This window comes from Eucyclogobius newberryi, unplaced genomic scaffold (assembly GCF_026437365.1).
Source record: "Eucyclogobius newberryi isolate DKJ021-1_F unplaced genomic scaffold, fEucNew1.0.hap1 SCAF_12, whole genome shotgun sequence".
Taxonomy (NCBI): domain Eukaryota; kingdom Metazoa; phylum Chordata; class Actinopteri; order Gobiiformes; family Gobiidae; genus Eucyclogobius; species Eucyclogobius newberryi.
In genome coordinates, this window is record NW_027315746.1 from 12,382,501 (window position 1) to 12,395,005 (window position 12,505).

Genomic DNA, 12,505 nt, shown 5'->3' on the forward strand with positions numbered 1-12,505 from the left:
ACAAAAATTGAATTAAGCGATCATTAGATGCATAATCTTTGATGTTAATGTATTGAGGCAAGAGCTTCATAAACAGTCTTGTTAAAAGATGTTAGAAAGTTACACCAAGTTGACACAAATTTGTTTTTATATAGTTGTATATTATACATAAATGACTAAAGTTTAATAGTTGATCTGGATAAATGGGAAAAAATGTAATTTTGGGACGTTGTTGGAAAATGTTTTAATTGTGATTGTTCTATTTCTAGTATTGCCCTCGCAATTAGATATAAAAAAACTAAAATTCTGTTCAAAGTGCACATTGCAAACAACTCGCTGGGAAGATCACGTCTGAGAAAAGGCAGAAACATGATGGATTAACTAATACAAGAACCCCAGAACATATTTGCAAAGCCCTAAACCTCTGGCAAAAGAAATATTTTTTCTATTATCTAAATTATTGCAGCCTTTGCATTTTGATAATCGTGCCAACTCACATAGTGATTTCCATTCAATTATGATAATGTGCAACCCCACAAAAAAAAAAACAATAACAATAAATTGTATAAATATATGCAGTCCGGGTAATCACTCTGGGTATTTGCTTTGACTATTTGTATAACTTTAGATCTGCTGCAGTTTTATAAAAACCCAGTGTTAAAATAGAAATGATAAAATACACGGCAGCTGTAAAAGTAGCGCAGCTCGAAGCTTCAGCTGCTGCCTCTGAGGCCGAGAGCGAGCGAGGTGTAAAAATATTCCCTCCACCTGCAGTCTGAGTCACCAGCGGCTCCAGCGCTGGCACACTTTTCTTTTCTGAATGAACCAGAGCGCAGAGCACAGCTAAAGCCACTCCATAACTATAAATGAAACTTTGGGTATTTTTATCCAATTCTCTATTTTCCATTACAGTTTGAAATGACAATAAACATAATGAACTGCTTTATGTAAATGGTTTCACATATTTTGTACATTTTTGTTTTAATTCTACATTATTTGCAGCCTTATTTAAACAATACACCCTCTTGTAGTTAATATTTGTTTTGCCAATGTTCCCACGTAAATGTTGCTGTGATTGTATTGAGCACATACTTGGTGATGGTGCCGTCGATGTCTGAGATGATCACTTTGTCGTCCCAGTTCCACAGGTAGATGGTGCCCTCGCAGCGACACGTGCCCTGGTACTGAGTCGTGATGCTGAACGTCACATCGTTCGGACCCTCCCTCAGCTTCAGACTGGCCTAAAACACACACAACTCCATGTCACACATCTGCAGCACCAAATTTCACATGTTTATTTGTTCATATACACCGTTTGTTCAATATGTTGTATAATTGCTGCGACATGTGCGCTTGATGGTTTAAAAAAAGTCTATAATCACAACTGAATAGCAATACAAAGCCCTGATAGTGGCTTTAGAGTGAACTGGTTTTACACATAGGATTTGGCGTTGCACTGTTAGGAACTATTTCTATGCTCTCAGAATAAAACATTTTCTCCCAAAAAATAAATAAATAATAGTAATACGAAGAAATAATAAGAAAAACATTAATCAATCTATATTATTTGATTTTAACAGATTTATATGTGTATTCTGAAGACAAAACATAAGTTGTGTTGAAATATAATAATATATATACCAGTATATGTTTTAATATACATATTATTTAAAATACTACATTAAAATATCTCGTGACGGGTGTACATTCTGTGTATGAGGGAGGACATGTAACATTCATTCATCATTCTGGGACTTTCTCTCCTCAAAGGAATGCATAAGCACAGGGCTTTGGAGCCACCTGCAGGACAGTTATTATAAGTGCAATATAGTTTACAGACGACCAGCAGATGGCGCTCCAGTCTACTAGAGGAATTTGAGGCCTGGTTGAGATAGTTTACTGACAGTATTACAGGAATGATAATATGAAGGCAGGACGTGTTCTATCCAGCTGATTTATATTTAACTATAAATAATTGGACAAAGGTTTATGTTTATATGTGATGGAAACGTCCGGAAAATCATACAGGTTTCACACTGCAAGGAATGTCACCATAGCGATTAACAATGGAAACACAATTGTCTATCGAAAGTGCTCTGATGGCGTCAACAACAGGACAAATGATTGTGACTGTGTTCTCCATAAGTATGTTTCTGTTGGACTTACGATCTGGTCCGAGGAGAGACGTAGCGACTTCCTGTAGGTGAGCTGGGTCGTGTGGTGCTGAGGTTCTGCGGACTGAAGTCGGTCCTGACACGAGGCGGCGCTCACCTCCTTCGACTCCTCATCACTGGACGAGTCTCCGACTTTAGCGCTGCGCAAAGAACATGACAATTCAATAACTGCACTTTTAAAAGCCTTAATAAAGCACGAACAAAGACCTAAATTATCATGAGCAAATAGTTTATTAAATATGATTCTGCCTTTGTAACTACTTAATTATAACCCCAACTCCTAACCTCTTAAGTAGTTACTATGCTTAATAAAGTAATTGTTGCTTATGAAATTAGTCTTTATTTATATTTATTAGGACGATTAAGGTGTAGTTATTATAAAGTCGTACTAAACAACATTTATATACTATAATTTCATTCTACTTTGTTCGTGTGTATGTATGAATAATTAATAATTGTTGTTTTTTTCTTTCTGTTTCTTAAAGTCTATTAAGTTCTTTCACTTCATTGTAATATTCTGTATATTTCAGTCACAACCAAGTGCAGTATTTGTTTGTCTTACATTAAGGGCATTTTGTCCTGGGGAAGCGATGGTCCTTCATCTAAGTGGGATTCCTCCTTGGTTTCAAGCTTTGTCTCCGACTGTTTGACAAAAACAAAACTATTAATTCTTAGAAAATAAAAAAGGCAACCAAAAAAAACAAAAAAACAACACCATACAGAAAACGTATTGTCAAAAACATGTCATATACAACACAGCTATTCCTCATCAGTCATCACCGTGTCTCTTTATACATTTCATTATTATGTTTAATTTAGATGGGGATATGTCATTTATACCTGTTTGATTGTACTGTCCGCCCGTTTTCGCCAGAACCACCAGCGTCCTGACTTCTTTGGCATTTTCTCTTTCATCCAGGCCTCTTCTGTAGCCTAACGATTAAAAGACGCATCCATTTAGTAAAAAAAAACATTATTTTCAAACCCAGGATCTTATTCCTTGTGTACCTTTGGTAAGTTTTTCTGAAATGCTTGAAGACTTAAAATTAAGGGTGCAGCGAGTGTCCAGTTATAATATCTGCAGAGACAGACGATAATTCATTATTAAAACTTTGCTTCTATAAATACACAGTACTTGTACTAACGGTAATAAACAGTAACTTACCGATTTCCTATCTTGACAACCAGATTGGGGTTATCTATAATTGCCGGGTTTTCAGCAAACTCATGATAGGTAATGATATGCTCCATGAACCTTTCTGTGGCAGGAGAAATGTTGAGATACAAAGGGCAGAGAGTGAGCAACATATCTCAAGGTAAAAGGTCCTTAACGACACAAATAAACCTTTTATCTATGTTTTTTAACTTTCAAATAACATATAAACTACATTTTTATGTCATTTAAGTATTTTTTTTTCCAATTAGTTTGGTTCAAAGTCATACAAATTTATGGTACAAATTCCCTCAAACAACTTTATACTATGATTATAGCTTATAATTAATAAAAAAGTAAAAATGGACAGACAACATACAATGAAATACTGTTAACATGTTTATGTAAGTTGTTCGGAATATCATCGTAAACAATATGATAGGAACATTTAATTTGTTTCTGTTATTTGTTTCTTTTGCTTTTAAATTGCTACACTTACAAAATAAAGGTGTATTATTGTTCATGGCGAATACCTTTGGATATCTCTGCGTTCTCGGTGAGGCCCCCGCACAGGGACAGAGTGACGTCGGGCAGGTCTGAGGCCGAGTCCGACAGACACTCGGTCCCACTGTCCGCCGCCGCGCTGCCCACAGACTGAGGCGACTGAGACCCCGAATGCATCCCCGACTCCATCCAGTGTTTAGTGGCAGCTTCAGACTCACTGTGAAAGAGAAACGTACAAAAGGTGACATTAATTATTATTATTTGTATTATTATTATTATTATCATCATTAGTATTATTTATGCATTATTTATGCATTATTAGTATTATTATTATTTATACATTATTTGTTATTATTTATTACAGATATTTCTATTTACTAGTATTATTATTATTTTTTTAATTATTTTAATCTTTATTATTTATCATTATTATATTTATTATTGTTATTGTTATCATTTTATTTTATTATTATTACTACTTAAAGGTGCACTATGTAACTTTCTGCTGAGGGGTCCTTCTACAACCAGGCCACTTTCAAGTTTGAATGTATTTTATTAGTAATTAAAAATACTATTTAATTTGAATGCTGCATATAGTTGAATCCCGACCAGAAAAAGTTTTATAGTACTCTTTTTACTCTCATTTGATGTTTTTCAGTCAGGTTTTAGACCTCATCACAGCACTGAGACTGCTCTTGTCAAGGTGACAAATGACATCCGCCTGAACACTGACACGGGCAAAGCCTCAGTCTTAATTCTGTTAGATCTGAGTGCTGCTTTTGACACTGTCGATCATGGGATCCTCTTACAGAGACTAGAGGACTGGGTGGGCATCACTGGCACTGCCCTAAACTGGTTAAGGTCCTATCTGGAAGACAGGAAGTACTTTGTTGAAATTGGTAGCTGTGTCTCAGACCACATGACCCTGACCTGTGGAGTGCCCCAAGGGTCAGTCCTGGGTCCCCTTCTGTTCAACCTCTACATGCTGCCGTTGGGTCAGTTGATACGCAGTGAAAATGTGTCCTATCACAATTATGCAGACGACACTCAGATCTATGTTTCACTATCGGCAGGTGACTATGGACCAGTAGATTCACTCTGTCACTGCATCCAACAGATCAGTTTGTGGATGCAAAACAACTTTCTCCAGCTGAACTCAGACAAGACTGAAATAATCGTTTTTGGCCCACAGAAACAAAGAGAAAGTGTTAGCGGTCACCTCCAGAGTCTCGCTCTAAAACCTACAAACCAAATTAGAAATCTGGGGGTAATAATGGACTCAGACTTGAACTTTAATTGCCACGTCAAATCAATAACATCAGCAGCTTTTTACCATCTAAAAAACATTGCCAAAATCAAAAATATAGTGTCAAAACCAGATTTAGAGAGACTTATCCACGCGTTTGTCTCCAGTAGATTAGACTACTGTAACGGCCTGCTCACTGGTCTCTCCAAACGAGCTGTAAAACAGCTTCAGTACATCCAGAACGCTGCTGCTCGGGTCCTGACCAGAACCAGGAAGTATGATCACATTAGTCCTGTTCTCAGGTCTCTGCACTGGCTCCCTGTGGCTCAGAGAATAGACTTTAAAGCAGCTCTGCTTGTGTACAAGTCTCTCCATGGCCTAGCACCAAAGTACATCTTGGATATGTTAGTGCCATATGAACCATCTCGGACTCTGAGGACCTCAGGGACCGGCCTCCTGCGGGTGCCCAGAGTCAGGACAAAACATGGGGAATCTGCGTTTCAGTTTTATGCAGCTAAAATCTGGAACAGTCTTCCTGAAGATGTGAGACAGGCTTCTACTCTGACAATGTTCAAATCTAAGCTAAAAACAGTTTTGTTTAGCTGCGCATATGACTGAAAGGATTTTTTCTTTGCACTCTTCTCTTTTGTTTGTGATTTTATTAGTTTAGAAAATCAGTTGGATTGATAATTTTTAATTTAGTTAATTTTATTGTAGTTAATTTTTATCTTTGCACTCTTCTCTTTTGTTTGTGATTTTATTAGTTTAGAAAATCAGTTGGATTGATAATTTTTAATTTTGTTAATTTTATTGTATTTCTGTTTCTGTAATTTCTTTGTGATTTGAATGCATTTTTCCTGCTGTGTGAAGCACTTTGAATTGCCTTGTGTATGAAATGTGCTCTACAAATAAACTTGCCTTGCCTTGCCTTGCCTTGCCTCTTCTAATTTTTAGATGATGATCCCCATGGCCATGCTTTCTGGGGGCTACAGGGGAAATCTATCACGTTTTTTGGTTTGTTTTTAAAGGTAATTCTTATTGAGATGCATCTGGGGATGGACGAAATGTTTCCAGACACCAGATTGTTGTGTGTTCTATCTGCGTTCTGGGTAGTTTTTGCTCATAAAAACTACTGCAACAAACTGAAATCTTGAACTAGTATATAAGAATTGGGCAGTCTCCACGCCTACATAACATCTGCATTATTGGCTGCTGTATCCTCAAACACCATGTCAACAAAAGAAAATCCAAAATTCAACCCCAAGGGCAACATAAGAAACGCATCACTTTTCCTTGCGTGTACAAACTCGCCTCTTGGGAAAATATCGTGCAGCAACATCAGGCTCAAGTACATTCAAGTCATCCAGGTAAATATCTTCAGGGCCCTGGTGCTGGCTCCTCTTCGGGACTCCTGCGGGCAAGTTTCGGAAATGTCATTTTCCAGCTCAACAAAAAACACATTTGTAGAGAGATGTGTAGAAATGAGAATGAGATAAACAACGTACCCTTCTTCTTGGAGGGTGAATCGGTCAGAGGGTTGGGTGAAGGCGTGGAGGTGGTGACACCAGAGGGCAGCACATCCAGGGGCTCGGTGGGACTAAGTAGGCCCAAGGCGGAATCTGGACCAGGACCAGGACTGGGGTTTAAGGGGTCTAAAGGTGCAACGGGTGCGACGGTGGGGACGGGTGAGACACTGGGGACGGGTGAGTCAGTGGGGACCGATGAGACAATGGGGACGAGTGCGAGAGTGGGAACGGGTGCGACGGTGGGGACAGTAGGAACAGTGGGGACGATGGGTACGGGTGAGACAATGGGTACGGGTGAGAAAATGGGGACTGGTGAGACATCGGGCATGGGTGCGTCAGTGGGGACGGGTGAGACAGCAGCGGGGACGGGTGAGACGGTGGGGGCGGGTGACATGGTGGGGACGGGTGAGATGGTGGGGACGGGTGAGACGGCGGGGACAGGCGTGCGAGGTTCTGGTTTGACTATAGTGCACTGTGAAGTAGTAGCAGCAGCAGAATCGCTCGTCCCCAGATCAGAGTCTGCTTCCATGGCTTCTGAACTGAGGATCACTCGAAAGTGCGTGCTTTCTGTCGGTGTAATGGTGATCGTTCTCACTTCTGGTTTCTCCTTTTTGGTCAACTACAGGGGAAAAAAGAAAGAAAAAAAATAATAGATCAAGCTTACTATAAGGAGAAGTGAAATCATGCATTTATTGAAAAACCTCCAACTTATCAGAATGGTATCTTGAGATAAAAAATAATAAAGTATAAACAAGCCTTTCCCAATCATTTATTTAGATATATATTTTTTCTTTTGGGCAGACAATCTGTTATGCTATCTGTTACGGTTTTGACAAATTACTGGTAATTATTATGGTATCATATTCAGACTTTTACAAACTTAAACAATTTAACTTTTCTGGACATGTAAACTTGCAGCTCTGGAGCCCGCGTAGAGGAAGTTATGTTATGCAATGTCCTTATTTGCCACATATTGTAACACGTCCTGCCAGGCTGAGACTACTTATGTCCACAAAATAATGTGCTGTTGTTAAGATCTTTGTGTTGTAAAGATGAGTATTCAAACAAACCCTTGTTGTTTCAGGAAACTCTCCCCAGGTCCACTGGATGTGAGACTCCGCCCTGAGAAGGCTGTCCGAGGGTCGAACCATAAGCTCAGAGTCACTTTTGGGAGAGAAGGCCTCGGACAAATCGTGACTGCGAAAGGTAACGGTGTAAAATAAGACTTGAGCAGAACATGAGCAAAACTGTCTGCGTGTTGTGTGGTCGTGTACCTGTCGTCTGGAGGCCAGTCTCCATCTGAAACCGGATAGTCCAGGCTGTGTCTGGGAGAATGCTTTTTGGACTCCGTGTCTTTCATTGTGTTGCCTGAAGGTGACCTACAAGAGCAATAACGATTAATAAACACAATGATTTACTGTAATAATTCTAAATTGTTTTGTATCCACTAAATGATGTTAACACCCATTTATAAAACTACTTTTTGAAATGTTTATTCCATTACATAACAACCAGTATGTTGAATTTTATTGGGAATGTTTAAAAATGCTATTAATTTTAACAAAACGAGAATGGTTTTTCATCCAACATGGCAATAATACTAATTGTGCAACCCTACATATTTTGAATACGTTTTAAAGCCATTTAAAGTGTTGTATTGTATGCTCCCGTTCCTGAAAGCTGATCTGGGTCCATGTCAAAGCAGGTTTCCCCTCTCACTCTCTGTCTGCTCTCACGTTACCACCAGCGCTGCCATTAGCTGTAACATTAGAGTAGCATTGCACTGTCGAGGCCGGATTGATGAAGCAATTAGGCTGCACTGACTATGTGCCATGTAGATACTGCACATACAGTGTAAATCAATGACCACAGATGACAAGAGAAAAATATTTAAAGCATTGACTTTGAAACGGTTTTAAAAATAAGTGTCGGTGTCATGGTACTAAAACTTCAAACTCACTTTTGATACTTCATGATACGATTTAGACTAGATTCTATTTGATTTTACAATGTCAAATCGAATAGTATGATTTGCATTTTGGTTGCATTTTGTTCTGTTTGTGTTTTTTTTTTTTTTTGTATAGATGGTGGTGTAAACATCATCTTAACACAAACAAGTATATTATGTCATTATGGCTAATTGAGCACGTAGCATGGGCTCTAAAGACTTCATATTTAAGTTTTTAAACACTTACCTCGATACATGATTGGCTGTGTCCTCATCCGAGCTCATGTCCATCTCAAAAATCTCCTCGTTTTGCCCGTTGCCGGACGAAGCAGCAGGTGTGTTGTTAGCAGCGTTAGCATTAGCAGCAGACATGGGCGGAGTCAGCTCCTCTCTGCGCGGGTCGCCCTTGTGCTTCCTCCTCCTCCGCCTCTTCTTCTTGGTGCTCACAGTGCTGGAGGTGGAGGGTTCGGGGGGGTCGTCCGGGTCGCCCTGGTCGTCCTCCAGGTCTTTAGGGGCCCTGTGTTCCACCTCAGAGATCCAGAAAAGGTGGCTCTCGGTGGGGATCGGGGAGGTGGCGAGGTGGGCCGGGACAGCCTGCTGGAGATACAGGATCGCAGCGAGTTAGACAGCGAGTTGTACACGTCGTTAGGGAGCTAAATTATTTCTTAGATACTCTCTATGATACCCTCCCCAAATATTGTCATAACTTATAAAAGCGATGATAAAATTCAGCCTTTAGTCGTTTAGTCTAGTGCTTCTCAACCTGGGGCTCGCGGAATGATTTCAGGGATGATGTGGGGAATATTGGAAATGTATATCTTAAATATGGCTTTATACCCTTCAAATGTAGTTTATAAATGCAGATGGTTACATGGTACAAACGACACATAGTGTTTTGATCCCATATTTGAGATAATTGATGACATTTGGTCTTGTTAGACATGGAGTATCTGTTCCATATTTATTTCTGGGAGCTTTGGAATCAGCAGTATTTATTTTTATGTTATTTATTAGTGGCCCCAGGTTGAGCCGGTCTGCTTGAATTATTTAGTGACTTTCTTGACACTGAGATATAAAAAAATTCTATATTGCATTTTTATATAGAGGTTTGCAAAAAATATTTTCACAACCATATTTTCCAAACGCCAAACAATAAGATAAATCTACACAATAAGTACACAACACTAAACAGAGGTTGTTGTTGTGAATGAGGACATGTGACACACAAACATGACTCATACTTCAGCTGTCACATTGAGTAACTGCACACACTGAACTCATTACTCGTTCAGTTTACCCAACAGCTAAATACATTTTCTAACCGCACTGGGGAATCATTTATGTGTCAATCTTACGAGGCAATTATGTTACTCTTCCACGTTACATATCAGAAAGCAGCTTTACATTCTTCCTCTCCCTGAGCTGCGTGTTCTGGCACAGATGGCGGGATGATAAATTGTGTTGAACTTGTAAGAGCTCAGCCTCAGGCATTTTCACTTGTGGTATTAGCTGTCGGCAACAACAAAATCAAAGGGAAGTGTTTTAGGGTGGAGTATTGTTGTTATGATACCAAAATGTTGATTCAAATAAAAAAGAACAAGCTAGATACGAAATTACCACAATGACAACATATTTATATATTATATTTTTTAACCCTAACCCTTCAACTCTATCAATAGAGTCAGCCTTTAAAGTCTCCATGTGGTCTTAAACTATATCTGAAATAGTACAAAAGTTATACAGTAAAGGTTTTGTTCTGTTAATCTGATTATTATTTTGTTCTGTTTTTAAATTATCATTCATTTTCAATATTAGTTTTAGTATCGATACGTATCTGGGTATTGATACTATGAAAACCCTAGTGTATTGTTGAATAGTATGAATTAATTACACCCAATTTACGTTATGGATTTTACAGGCATCGACATTTCAGATGGAGAATTGTCATCTATCAAATGTCATTGTTGAAGCCATTTTTAATCAGAATGTTGTTCATTTGTGCTAAAAGAGAACGTATTGAACTTTGCATCAGCATTTTGACTCATTAGCAGATTATTTTACCACATAATTATTAACCGTGGTAAAATACAAGTCAGACAAAAAATAATACTAACCTAAACTATTGCATTTCAAGGGCCAGATTTGCACATTGCATGCAAAAATAAAACTTTTTACAAAAATTGTAAAAAAATAAATTGGCAAAAAATAAATCTTCAAAAAATGTCAACGCTTACATTTTGCTGTTCGATCTCTTGGACGAAAAAGGCCTCTCCATTGTCGCCCAGTTTCATGTGCAGGTCAACAGGCTCGCCGTTGATTTCAATGTCAATCTGAAACAGACAAAAGTGCACACCATTCAAACCATTAGCAACTTAATATTAGTATAACTGCTGTTCAATAATGCAACAACCAAACTGTAATTTCATATCCAAGCGTGATAATGATAATGATAATGCTTGGATTTCATTTGGCTTTGTATTCCCGGAGGGCACTGGGACCTCCGTGGGCAGTTGAAGCCCTTTTATCCCAGACTCGGCCCCGTACATGTTGATATTGTGTGTGTCGTGTCGGGTTTCACTGCTGCCAAACACATGAAACGCTCCATTCATGTTTGCCAGACGAATGAAACGTGATGCCACAAAGGAAACCAGTACGGACCAGGACAGACAGACCAGACTTACAGTAAATTAATAATAGAGTTTTACTGGAAACTGAATCAAAGTGTTTTTTTTTTATTTACTTTACCCGTTCTTAAAGGTGCACTGTGTAACTTTTCTGATGGAGAGTACGCCACCTGCTTCATATCATTCTAAATTAAATATATATATATATATTTTTGGGAGAAGTATTTCTTCAGTATTTGATTTAATCGAGTTAGTCCTGGTTTGGTGTATTTTCCTCCTGGCTTAGCCTATTTAGACCTGATTTAGCCTTTGTTTACACCATTTCTGTTGGATGCTGGTGTGAAAATCGACAAGTTAACAGCTGTTCTTTGATAATGATACTGAACTGTATGCTAAATAGACATGACTCAATGCTAATAGTAATGCTACTATCTACAGTGAGTAGCCAGAATACAATCAGCAGAGGCTACAAACGTAAATATTGGGAATAAAGCAAACATATTTTTTACCCTAGATGTGATATGGTGTGTTATTAATTGATTAATTTATTTATTTATTTATTGACACAGTGCAGCCTATGATCTTAGTTAAAAAAGCTGCTGGAGCTGAATGTAAATCCATGCTTATAAAAATGGACACAACAAGTAAGGCCAAATGTCACACTTTCCAAGGCATTATCTTGTAAAACTGGGGTGCCTCAAGGGTTAGTGTGCTCGCCAGAGCTTTTTATGCTTCACACTAATAGTTACTAAAAGCCAAAAGCCTACAATAGCCAAAAAACAATTGTTAAGTTCTCAGATGACACAATTATTCTCAGGATATTATTTACAGCCCATCAGTTTACTTTGATGAGGTGAAAGCCTGGTGCAAGGATCATCATCTGCTCCTAAACACAGTAAAAAAACTAAAGAAAGCATATTTAATCCTAAGAATGATCCTCTGGTAATTGGCAGCAAGCAGATTGAAGCAGTGAAGTCCATAAAGTGTCTGGGAATTTGTTTAGTGTCAGTTCTAAAATACTGATCACCTTCTACAATGCATTGTGGGAGACTTGAGAGCCTTGTGAGGTATGGCATGGTGGCCTGGTTTGGTGCGTTAACTTTGAAGGACAAAAAAAGGTCCTCAATGTTGGAAAAAATTATTATTGGAAGCGGTTATCACACATCTTTGGATTTATTTATTTTTTTGGAGGAAACCACAATTAGGCTCGAAAGGAAAATCTTTAATGACCAAGTAACTTCTTGTTCTCAGAATTTTAATCTTTTACATGCAGGCAGATAATTTAGACCCATTAAATATAAAAACAAACCGCTATAGGTTTTCGTTTGTCCTAACAACAGTAGCCCTGTTT

The 12,505-nt window shown here is 38.4% G+C and overlaps 1 protein-coding gene across 1 annotated transcript in view; it reads right to left on the reverse strand.

The window, feature by feature from the left end:
• Positions 1–12,505, reverse strand: part of lpin2 (lipin 2) — a 53,380-nt gene that overhangs the window by 15,769 nt on the left and 25,106 nt on the right. The window contains exons 3-15 of the mRNA XM_072440852.1: positions 10,765–10,860; positions 8,778–9,127; positions 7,857–7,961; positions 7,653–7,779; positions 6,562–7,201; positions 6,368–6,467; positions 3,840–4,027; positions 3,319–3,412; positions 3,162–3,231; positions 2,994–3,086; positions 2,716–2,795; positions 2,146–2,293; positions 1,072–1,220 (exon numbers count right to left, since the gene is read on the reverse strand). Coding sequence (XP_072296953.1) covers positions 1,072–1,220; positions 2,146–2,293; positions 2,716–2,795; positions 2,994–3,086; positions 3,162–3,231; positions 3,319–3,412; positions 3,840–4,027; positions 6,368–6,467; positions 6,562–7,201; positions 7,653–7,779; positions 7,857–7,961; positions 8,778–9,127; positions 10,765–10,860 — 2,240 coding nt within the window. The remainder of the gene's footprint in view (positions 1–1,071; positions 1,221–2,145; positions 2,294–2,715; positions 2,796–2,993; positions 3,087–3,161; positions 3,232–3,318; positions 3,413–3,839; positions 4,028–6,367; positions 6,468–6,561; positions 7,202–7,652; positions 7,780–7,856; positions 7,962–8,777; positions 9,128–10,764; positions 10,861–12,505) is intronic.